The following is a 12523-nucleotide window of genomic DNA, read 5'->3' on the forward strand; positions in this document are numbered from 1 at the left end:
CTGATGGGAAATACTGAGGAGAAACTGACCGGGGAAGGCGTAGATCGCCACAATAGTGATCTGCAGGGAGGAAGTGAAAGTGATCCTTCCTGAGGAAGAGTAGGCATAAGAAATCAAGCTAGAGAGATAAAGGAATGCAGGGGCTTGTTATGGCAATGTGGTTTCGGCACTGCATGTTGGAGCAGTAATCAGAATTAAAGAACTTGTACTCATTGGAATAGATAGTGTTTAACATGGAGAGGGTGTATAAGTGAGGATTCAATATTTTTGACTTTGGAAATTTGTTTTTGGTTCCATTGATACTATCTGGCACAAAGTGACCTCTCTAGCAAACGATGGAAGAAATAAAACTTATCTATGTTTTGTATCATTACAAAGATATTTCCAAAGTACAGCAGCAGTCTGGCTCTACACCACCACAAAAAACTTTTAATAAACTGGCAGTGGAACTGAATACTTGTCAAGGTAGCACCTGTGGACCTGTGTCCTTGTACAGGATCTTAGGTCCTCAACTAAGAATTTACAGCAAATTATTCTGAGGACCATCAAGCTTGATCTGGGAGGGCTGTAAGCACCCTCTGAATATGTAGGGCTGGGGGACAGGCTCCTTTGTGGTGAAACAGGTCTGTCGCTGACTGACTGGAATGTAATCTGTGCACTCAAAACTGAGGTGCTGTGAGTGAGAGGGAATCTACTGCCAAACCCCACAGATATTGCTCTTGCCAGAGGAAAACGTAAATCCTTCTGAACTACATACTTTTCCATTTCTTACAGGAAATTCAGCCCCATTATAATCTTATGGGACCACTGTCATTTTTGTGGTCCAATACTGACTAAAATGTTATGTGGCACATGACCATACTACCACATGATACAACATGAATGAACCTTGAGAACATTATGCTAAGTCAGCAGTTTTCAACCCTTTTTATCTTATGGCACACATAAACTACTAAAATTCTGTGGCAAACCAAAAAATGTATTTTTTGCCTACCTGACAAAAAATAGGTATAATTTTGATTAATAGTAATTACCTACCTTTTTTGCTCCAAAGTGACTTTTAAAAAACTCAGGTGCCTATTCTTGTATATAAGAATTTCTGGTACCAAGAATTAACCAATCAGAAGCAACTTTATTATGTGACGTGACCAGTAAGATGCAACTCTATTATATGACCTATATATTTATGGTTCAAGATACGGTATTCATACCAGACTGCTATTGTTGTGTTGGCTGTTGTCATTTTTCATTTGACAATCTAAGGGAAAAGAGGTCAGTGCCCCTGACTAAATAATTCAGGTATTTAATGTTTTAAAAATTCTTGTGGCACACCAGTTGAAAATTGCTGTGCTAAGTGAAAGAAGCCAGACACAAAGGCCATATGTTATATAAATCCATTTGTGTGAAATGTCTAAAATAAGAAAATCCAGAGAGACAAGAAAAATAGATTAGTGGTTGCCAAGGACTACAGAAAAGAGGGAATAGGAAATGACTGCTAATTGATAAGGAGTATGTTTCTGGGTATGATAAAAATGTTTTGGAATTAATGGTAATAATTGTTGTGTGGCCTTAATATACTAAAAACCATGAAATTTGTACACATTAAAATTGTGAATTTTACGATATTTGAATATACCTTCAGAATAAAAATTTTTTAAATGTAATTGAAAAATTGAGGACTTCCAAAAAGAATGATGAAAAGTCATAAACTAATAACATGTACTGGCTCTATAAATCCCCTTTTTCTTTCCCCAGTCTCCTTGAATGGTAATTGTCATACTACTCATTATGGCTGTAAGAGTTATAATTCCTAGCATCTACTATAACTAATTTAGAACACATTATACACCTTATTATAGTATCAAGGTATCAATGTTGGCTCATTAAAAAGTCTTGCAGGGCATGAACTAATCGCTTCAGTAATGTACTGAGAATTCCCAAAATGAACTAAGTATATTTTTAAATGTTGACTTTGAATGGGCGAGACACTGCAAAAGGGAATATGCAAAATTTAAAGACTTCCTTGATTTAAAATGGGTAAACAATAACAATGATGGCTTAGTTTCTCTGATAGGGTAGCAAGAAATCAGCATTTTGCCTTAATATTCACGTCAGGAAAGAGTCACCAAACTGGAAGTGAATGAAAAAATAAAGAAGGATAGAAAGGGCTGGAGTCCAAAGAAAGCTGAGCACATCTTGGCTCAACAGCTGTGTTAAAAAACAATTTCTTATATTTCAATTAACCACTTTCTTTCTAAAAGATATAGGGCATTGGGTTAATAGGTTTCTTTAAAAGCAAAATCTGTTTTGGCCATTGAAACACTGAAAGAACAGAACATCTGTTTTGCAAGTGAAGACAGATTGTATTGGAGAATCAAATATCAAACCACTGGTTAGACTAGCATTTCATTTGTTCTATTTAAATTTTCAATAGAAGTAAATAAAATGACATTCTTGAAATTATATGTAAGCTGTAAATATTTAACACCAGAAACCCTGAACACTAAGATGCTTTAGAGTATAAAGGTAATTATTAGTATATTTTAATTATTTTTCATTCTACTTGACATTTATATCAAAACCAGGTTATAAAGCACTCCCCCACAAAAATCACTTTTAAAATATTATAAAAGAGAAAACTCACCATCCATGAATTCTGTACATATAGAAATCCTGTTTTCTACAAAAAATGCACCATAAAATCCTATGATATACGATGAATCACACTGTAACAAAAATAAGACAAAAGTAGTTAAAAGCCTGTAAGCCAATACCACAGGCATGCTTTATAAGGAAAAAATGACCAAGAAAAAATTACCTTATAAAGAATTTCCAATTCAGACATAATTTGCTTTTGAAGTTCCAGTGTAATATCTAGTAGTATGACCTAAATATGGGAAGGAATACATTGACACATTTATTCACCTTTAAATTAAATATAGTTATACTCACTACGAAACATAAAAAACTAAACTCTATTCATTTCCCCTTTCTCCTCCCCACAATTATAACACCCAGTAATACAAACTGTATTCACATCTGTCTAACCCTTTGTATTGGGGGAGGTGGTACAGAAGTGATTGATGGGACCAAGGAAAAAGCCAGGTCTCAAAGGTCAGTATTAATGGCTTTAAAAGTCAGTTAAGTTATAACATCCTTAATTTATACACCCTATTTTGGCCACATTGGTTATTTTCAGAAGAGAAAGATAGGAGTGACCCTGAAACCATTAAAAAAAATTGCCTTGTAATTCAGACACTAGTAATAAACAGAAGAGGTTGATGAGTAAAAATGACATTTTAAAAGTAGGGTTTTCAGTTAGAGGAGAAATAAGGAGTTTTAAAAATATATCATCTTTTTTTATTCTTCCAGTTACATAAAGTTTCTTTGCTAATAATGTTATAAAATGCTGGGGCTTGAAGGAACCTCAGAAATTATTTCATCTAATCTCCTCCCTGTAGAGGAGGAGGCCAAGGTTCTGAGGAGCCACGCGGCCTGGCAACGTCAGGGCTCCGTCCTGACTCAGAGGATTTTCCAGTATGTACTGACGCTTTATGGTTTCCCTTAAAATGTGGACCACTGAGTCAAATTCATAATGCAGACGTGTAAAATACTTTATTTATAAACTTACCTAGAATAAATTCTAGTTTATTTCAAACACTGATTTTTAAAGAAAGAAGCCATCAACTGTTCAAATTTTACTTAGCAATTCAGTAAAGCCAACTCACGGGAAATTGCTTTTGTTTTTTTAACTTAAAAAAGACAGTGATGAGAATGAAATAGTTGGAAGACAATTTTAAGATCTGTGGCCGAGTTTCTGGCTCTAGACATTTCTCGATAAAAACTGAACATCAAAATTACTATGATAGTGTAGTTATACACCATCCAACACTAAACTACATTTTGTATTACAACTGCGGAATGTATAAAATCATACTGGAGGAAAACATCCATAAATTATGAAAGGCAAACTGCTGATAGAGCAAGGAAAGAAAAGGATAATTCTAAAATGCATTTTATAGTAATGCCATCCATTTGGGGGAGGGGAAAGAGAAAAAAAAGGCATAGCCAGTTTCTATCAAGAGTTTGCTTTAGGGTTATTTATAAAAGCTCTCACTAAACTAGACTGTAAGTGTAATACAAAACTGCCAAGAAACATTTCTCCAGATCAATAGTCATTTTGCCAACAATATTCACTTACTTTTTTGTTCCTGTATAAAACTCATCAACGAAATAAACTCATCTAATGTTGTTTCAAGTCTGTGCCATAAACTATTAGAGCTATTCACACCACCACGTCAAGTACAGGGAATCTTTCATCCTCAAAAACTCTGCTAAACGGGATGAAGTTATTATTTATCTTAAAGCAGTGGTTTGCAACCCTGGCTTCATATTATAATTACCTCATAAATATATAAGAACACTTTAAATAAATCCTGACGCACAGGCATAATGGAATGAGAATCTCTAAGGCTGGACCCACCTCTTAGTATTTAAAAACACACACAAAAACACAAAAAAACCCCAAAAAAAACCTTCTCAGGTGAATTCTAACCCATAGTAAGGTTGAGAACCACGTATTTATGTTTCAAAATACATGTACTCAGTACTTACTATGACTACTAAGCTATACTGCATCTCCGGGCACATAATCTATAAATGACATGATCCCACATGGCTAGCCAACGCATTGGAATGAACCCTAAACTACAGGCTGTAAACATATCGTTCCCCTGTTCAAAAACCTTAATTGGGCTCCCATGGCCTAGCATAAAGTTAAAATTCTAGCATGACATTCAAGGATTTCTACAATCTAGCTACAACTTGTTACTCTAGATCCTCCCACTACTCCCCTCCACAAACTCAATCCCCATCGAAACCAGATTTTTACTAATCCCCACGTCCTGTGCTTTCCCCACTTCTACTCTTTTCTCCTGCTGTTCCTTCCACTTGAGGTATGCTCCCTCTCTCCACTCCACAGTCATTGACCATAAAACCTTTTTTATCTTTTAGACTCAACTTGAATGCTGCCACCACCACCTCCAGGAAGCCAGCCCCAAAGCCCTCCATCAGAACTGATCTCTAGCTTTGGCCCTTTATTTTTCTCCTTATCACATTTGTCTTCAGCATTCATGCCTCATCTTCTAAAGACAGAAGCCTAAAGAGTAAAGAACGGTTGTGAGCCCCTCAAGGGCAAGGGGTAAGTCTTGTCCATCTTTCTCTAGCTCCCTCCCCACACCCAGCACCCTGCATAGGGTCATACAGTAATGCCCATTAAGTGATGTGGGATTTAATTGAAGAGCTCCTTATAACCATGATCCTCTAAATAAGACACTGTTTCTAGATAGGAAGGAAATGGATTGTTTGATTTCAACAGCTGAATTTAAAACCAAAGATATAAACACCAAAGTAAAAGTGCCACACTGACCTAAAATGTAATACTGTAGTTGTGGAGCCAATCCATTGCACTCTAATAGGTCTTGGTCATGCTTGGTATTTGCTATAACCCAGAACAGTGGAGATTCCATAATGGTAGAAAAGTGAATAAAGTGATTTCTGGGAACTTGAGAGGGAAAGTAAAATCTACCTTCAGATAACTACTGAAATGCTCTTCCATTTTCTGGGAGATTTGGCACTCTAGGTGGAAGGTTAATTCTCCTTCCCTTGGGCATTCCTGTGAGTGAGCTTTAAAAGTGCTAAAAATAAACAAGTCCAATTCCTTATTTGAAGGTAATGGGGAGAAGCATGGAAACACTAATTTTCTCTTTGAAGTAGAAGGAAAGTATGGACTCCCTGAGTTGTCATTATTATTATTACTATTTTTATCCGTGGGAAGAGCTCAATTTTTCAAACTGGAGAGACTCTGAACATGAAGCGTCTCATGGAGAAAGGGTTAAGCGAGGAGCTGAAATACCTGAGTGCGTTTCCGCTGCTCTCTGCTACACCTCCAGGACAAATAAGGATGAGTTGTCAAGTTAAATATAAGCAGTCAAGTGACTGAATTATAATTTACTCTGTGCTCAATTTAAATTAGTGTGAGGCTATTAAAATATACAGTATAAATACGGCAATTCATCACAACCTGTCATGGATGACTTCATTTATTTGCTGGAGTGGCACACGCTCCACTAAAGGGAAGGAGAGCAAAATCACAGGTCAAATTAAGCCGCTATTCTGTTTTAATTCGCTTATTTAATCTGTGGCAACATAATTGTCTTTTACAGTATGTACAATTCAGAAAGGAAATTTGGGAGGATTACAGTCAGTATACAAATGATTAATCAAATGGTCCATTTAAATGCTAGTTTAAAAGCAGCAGAAACTCAAAACAGTCAAAGAATGTTAATCAGCACATGCTACATACAATGGTAAGAAATGTCCTGTTAGATGGATTTTTTTCCAATTAGAAAATAGATAATACTTGGAAATCTATTAAGCTCCACTCTTTGAAAGGTTTTATAGACACATGAAGAGTATAAAAAGGTTCTATCTGCAAGCTGGCTCACAGTATTTTTGTTTCCTGCTCTACTTGATGGCAATTGTTTTGCCTACCTACACCACTCCCTGCCAAGGAAAGCTAGTCAGAAACACATTTTTTCATGAGTTACACACATACAGGCATATCAAACACTTATCTTTAAAACAGGATTAGTATTATTTTCAAGATGCTCTCTGAGGCAGATGGTTTTCTGAATTCCGTTGTATAAAATAAAAATTCAATGTACTTCTATTCTCCCTAAATTCAACCTTTTAAAAAATATCTGAAGTGATAGTTTCCCACCTTCAAAGCCTGAAAAGGGAAACATTACAATATAGGGTGTTTTTTTTTGTCTAAAAAATTAAAATATTTAGAAGTATAAAAATTAAAAATCTTTTGAGTAGGAACAGTAACAGATTCTCACGGACTCTCATCTAATTGCTCCCACAGATATTCAAAGTGTGGGTCCAACTGGCACTTGGTTTGAGAAATTGAATTCCCCTCATCACTCTATGCCAGCATCAGAGCCCTGCAGGTGATTCTGTGTAGACAAGGACTGTGATTTGCGGCTCCTCACAATCCCTCTGTGACACCAGGCAGCCCCGTTTCACAGCTGAGGTCACTGAGAGGTTCAAGTGACATGCTTGAAGTCACACAAAAGTCAGGAGAGGGTCAGGAAAAGATCAAATGCACGTCTAACTCTTAACCTTTCATTTCACCCTTTAATATAAAAAAAGCTAAGAAATACTCTGGTTGGGAGCAATGGTCCGTACAAAGAACACTATGGGATATTTTGTAGGTGAGTTGAACCTGCTTTCAAGATGTCAATTCAAACGAAGAATAAGTAAACGGAAAAGAAAAAACCAAAAAACCCCCAAAGAACAAAATTTATTTATTCATTCGCTCATTCAACAAATTACGTGTTGAACATCTAGTCACTACATACAGCGCTCTGCGCTAGGCCCTCCATGCAATGTTCTGCATGAATCAGTGAGTAAAACAAGGTAAGATCTGTTCTCCACATCCAAGGAGATTCCAATATGACAGGGGAAACATACAGGTACAGTAAGAGCAGACTCCAAGGCAGCCTGTGATAACACCCATAAGAAACACAGAGAATTCTAGAGTCAAAGAAGAGAGGGAGTAAGGGATAGATACACTAGATGTCACAGTTTATCTATAGTTCAACAGAGAGGCTTTGGAGCCAACCCTTGAAGGGTGTTAAGGATTTTGATAGGTGGACACAGAGGTGAAGGCATTCTTATTAGAGAGAATGCATGAATCAAAGTGCTGAAGTGAAAAGTACCTGGGTTCAGATAAGGCAATGAGTTCAACTTAACTTGCTGACTGGCTATTTCAAGCCAGAACTTGCCCATACAGCCGGCTACTTTTCTGCATTTGAATACTTGTGACAAAATTCAGTCACATAAGATAATGCTATAAAAGCAGGCTGATGACATACTGTGTCTCCATTGTTCAAAGTCACTAAAGAGCATCTTAGAATAAGCTCAAGAATGTTTATAGAAGTGCAAAAATATCTAGCACCTATGCCACATGACTGGCACCCAATAAAAAAATTATAAGGTATTAAAAAACACACAAGAAAATACAACCCAAAATGAGGAGAAAAAGCAATCAGTCAAAACTGACCCCGAGTGGGGTGTCTGTCCACCACGGTGAAGAGGCAGAAAGTCCTTGGCAGGGACAAGAGTCTAGCTCAAGAGCACTTGTCTCTGGCAAAGTATAAACGAAATGACTGAGGAGAAGGAGACGCCCGTGAGTCAGCCGTGTCCTGGGACTGGGATGTCCAGCAGTGATGATGAAGAATGGAAAAGCCAGAAAGGAGAAATGGCCTATGAAGAAGCATGTCAACAAAAATGCTTCCTTAACTGATTTGAGCATTCCCCTGAAGAAGCTGAAATAACAGATTCCAACAGTAATAACTCCTCTCCCAGCTCAAAACTAGACTCTTCCTTGGTGTATGAAGAGTTCTGTAACAGCCTCGGAGGAGAGGAGGTTAGTGCCCATTTGGTACAAATGACAGAGGAGGAAGGAGAATCAGACCGCTCAGCCACATAGAGAACAGGGAGATATTGCAGAAAACATGGACCTCAGATGGTGCCACAGGCAGCAGTGTCTCCAGGAGGACAGATGCCTGTCTCCTCTGGCACTCCCGCCTCCACTGGACCCACACAAGAACTCTTAGAGGCTCAGGAATGAAGTACCTCCCTAAGACCCACCCAGTGGTGAAACCACAGGCCACTGCTCTATAGTAAAGATTTCTGTGAACTCTTGTGTACCTGCATTAGCCCTCACATATATAACGGTAACATGTCAAGCAGCTTTCACTGGCTTTTATATTTTAAATATTACTTTTTATAAATAAAAATATGATCTAAATGACCCTGAAATGACATATATGATAGAATTAATAGATAGTACCATTAATTCAGTTATCATATATCTATTTCATATATTCAAGAAGGTAAAAGAAAGATTGAGTGTATTAAGTAGAGACATGGATGATGTAAAAAAGACCCACGTAAACTTCTAAGGATAAAAAGTATAATGTCTGAAAGGAAAAATACATTAAACACAATTAATAGCAGATTAGACAATGTAGATGAAAAGATGAAACCTGAATATTTAACAGTGGATACTATCCAAAAATGAAACATTAGAGAAAAAAAGGCTAAAACAAACAACAGAGCATTTTGCTGTGGGACAACTTCAAGTGACCTAATACATATACAATTTAACTTCCCAAGGGGTGGCGGGGAAGACTTGAAGAAATAATGACTAAAATTTGTCCATATTTGATGAAAGCTAAAAATATACAGATCCAACAATCTCAACAAATTTTAAGTACATGAATTTGAAGGAAATTATGTAAAAGCTCAAGAATGTTTACAGAAGTGCAATCGTAAAAGCAGCCAGCGAAGAAATCAGTTCTAACGCACAGAGGAATAAAGATTTTTAAATGACAGTAAGCTTTTCATTGGAAAGAACGCAAGCCAGAAGACAGTAAAATAATATCTTTAAAATAGTGAAAGAGCAATCAACCTAGAATTCCGTATCTGGTGAAAATATCTTCCAAAATAAAAGTGAAATATACATGCTGCAAATATGCAAAAGGAGGAAGGACTCATTGCCAGAAGACTCATGCACCATAAGAAATGTAAAAGAGCTCATTTTCACTTATGGGAGAGCCAACATGTCAGTGGCCCAGAGCTGGGTCTGTCATAAAACTTATGTGATGACCTGCAGAGACTCTTCAAGAAATCCCACCTCAACCAAGAGCTGAAGCTGATAAGCGACTATGGGCTCTGGAACAAATGTGAGGTCTGGAGGGTCAAATTCACCCTGGCCAAGATCTGCAAGGCTGCCTGGGAGCTGCTGATTGAGGCTGGATTAGTAAGACCTGCAGCATATTTGAAGGCAATGCCCTGCTGTGGTGCCTTGTCCTCATGGGGTGCTAGACAAGGGCAAGACGAAGGTGGATTACATCCTGGGCTTGAAGATTGAGGATTTCTCGGAGAGGCATCTACAGACCCAGGCCTCCAAGCTGGGCTTGGCCAAGTCCATCCACCATGCCCACTTGCTGATCCCCCAACACCACAACAAGGTCTGCAAGCAGGTGGTGAACAACTCGCCCTTCATTGTCCGCCTAGACTCCCAGAAGCACACTGACTTCTCCCTCCTGTCCCTGACCAGGGTGGCCAATGTCAAGAAGGGTCAGGGTGGGGCTAGAGCTCCCCTGGACTGGTGGAGTGTTTAGTTTTCCAGTCAAAAAATAAAACAGCCCGGCAGGCATGGCTCAGTGGTTGAAGGTCAATCCATGAACCGGGAGGCCTCCATTAGATTTCCAGTCAGGGCATGTGCCAGGGTCGCAGGCTCAATCCCGTGGGGGGTGTGCGGGGGCAGCTGATCAATGACTCTCTCTCTCATCACTGATGTTTCTATCTCTCTCCCTCTCCCTTCCTCTCTCTGAAATCAATAAAAATATATAAAAAATAAAAAAAATTAAAAAAATAAAAGATTAATACTTAAAAAAAAAAAAAAAAAAGAAAGAAATGCAAAAGAAGGAGGGTCTTTAGACAGAAGAGAAAAAATGATACCAGATGGAAATCTGGATCTATACAAAGGAATGAAGAGCACTGGGATTGGCAAAAATGTAAATATAAATATTTCTTACTTTTTCTATGTCTTTAAAAGACAAATAACTCTAAAGCAATAGTAGTAACAATGTACTGTTATTACTTTGTATTTTGAGTATGTAAACTATATGATCACAAAGGTCGGAATGAGGGAAATAAAAGTATAGTATGTATACTATGTGAAATATACTATGTAAAGTTCTCATACTATAGATAAAGTGATACAATATTACTTGAATGTATATTATAAGCAAGTTAAAGATGTAAGCTATAAACTCTAAAGCAACTGCTGAAAATAAAAAAGGACAGGACAAATAGAAAACAAAGAGCAAGATGACAGATTTTAATCCAACCATATAATAATCACATGAAATGTAAATGATCTAAGCAACCCAAATAAAAAGCGGAGATTATCAGACTAGTTTAAAATATAAGACACAACTATATGCTGCCTGTAAAAAATGCACCCAAGCGGGTTAAAAGTAAAAGCACGTCATGCTAACACTAGTCAAAGCTGGAATAGCTGTATTAATATCAGACTGTAGATTTCAGAGCAATGAATAATACATAGATAAAGAAGGTCACTTTGTAATGATAAAGGGACCAATTCATGAAGAGGACACAACAATCCTAAATGTATCTAAGGGATCTTCAAAAAATATTAAGTAAAAAAAAGAACTGCAAGGAAAAAATAGATAAGTCCACAATTATTGCTAGAGATTTCAATACCCCTCTTTCAATAATTGAGAGACAAGTAGATAAAACCCAGTAAAATACAGAAATTTTGAACACTACCAGCCAGCTTAATCTAATTAACATATATACAATACACTATACGACAGATGATACATTCTTTTCATGTGCACAGAAAACACCAAGATAACTTATACTCTGAGCCATAAAAAAACTCAATAAATTTAAAATAATTCCAATTATACAAAGTATATTCTTTGACCACAAATGATTTAAATTAGAAATCAATAACAAAGATATCTGGAAAATCACCACATATTTGGAAACTAACCACTTCTAAGACTTAATGGAAAACTTTTCCAGTTTTGAAGTAATAGTACATTTCTTTTTCCTAGATTATGACTATCATAAAAGCAACAGGTTTTTGCCTTTGCTGCCCAAAAGCTTAGGGATAAGCAAAAATATTTAAACACAATAATCATATCTACTCTTACTCATTCACTCAACTCAGTTTGAGCATCTAGGATGTTATTTTATGTAATTTAGGGATACAAAGTGAATACAATACAGTTCTTGCTCTACAGCTCAGTTTTATGGTCAGGTCTAATGAACTGTATATTTGCAAACCCCTGCTGTTTCCACTTACTGAAAGTCTCTACTTTAACAACTCTTTAAAAATGTGTCTTTACAGTTGAGTTTAATTTTTTTCCAGAAACTTAAGCCACTTGCCATACCCAACTAAACAGTCATGCACAAGAAATTTAATATTAGCTTATGTTAAAGATAATTCAAAATGTATGAAATGATGAAAAATTATACTGCACATACAAGGCCAAACACATTTTTTTTTTGGATGATTTATAGCAGTGTTCTCCTCTCTTGGAGTGAATTAACTAGAGTTGACTAACTTTATTTTCTTTTTTTAAGATTTTATTTATTTATTTAGTATTTCTGTAAACAAATTTAAGCATTTTCTCCATTATTAATACCAATGCTTAATGCCATAATAAACCCATGTCATATCTATTGCCATAATCATAATACTAAAAAACTATTAAAATAGTCAAAGGAATCATAATTAAATTTAAATCAGATTAGGATTTACTTATAATTCTTTTTTAAAAAAATTTATCTTTAGTGTTGAAAATATTACAGGTGTCTCCCTTTTTCCCCATTAACCCCTGAAAGGGGTGAA

The 12523-nt window shown here is 36.5% G+C and overlaps 1 protein-coding gene and 1 pseudogene across 2 annotated transcripts in view; one reads left to right on the forward strand and one right to left on the reverse strand.

The window, feature by feature from the left end:
* Positions 1 to 12523, reverse strand: part of MAP2K5 (mitogen-activated protein kinase kinase 5) — a 239645-nt gene that overhangs the window by 145292 nt on the left and 81830 nt on the right. For both annotated transcript variants that reach the window (XM_016198069.2, XM_016198068.2), the window contains exons 10-11: positions 2819 to 2887; positions 2645 to 2726 (exon numbers count right to left, since the gene is read on the reverse strand). In XM_016198069.2, the coding sequence (XP_016053555.1) occupies positions 2645 to 2726; positions 2819 to 2887 (151 nt within the window). The remainder of the gene's footprint in view (positions 1 to 2644; positions 2727 to 2818; positions 2888 to 12523) is intronic.
* On the forward strand, positions 9693 to 10256 carry LOC107525836 (small ribosomal subunit protein uS4 pseudogene; annotated as a pseudogene).

This window comes from Miniopterus natalensis, chromosome 1, assembly GCF_054644295.1.
Source record: "Miniopterus natalensis isolate mMinNat1 chromosome 1, mMinNat1.hap1, whole genome shotgun sequence".
NCBI classification, from domain to species: domain Eukaryota; kingdom Metazoa; phylum Chordata; class Mammalia; order Chiroptera; family Miniopteridae; genus Miniopterus; species Miniopterus natalensis.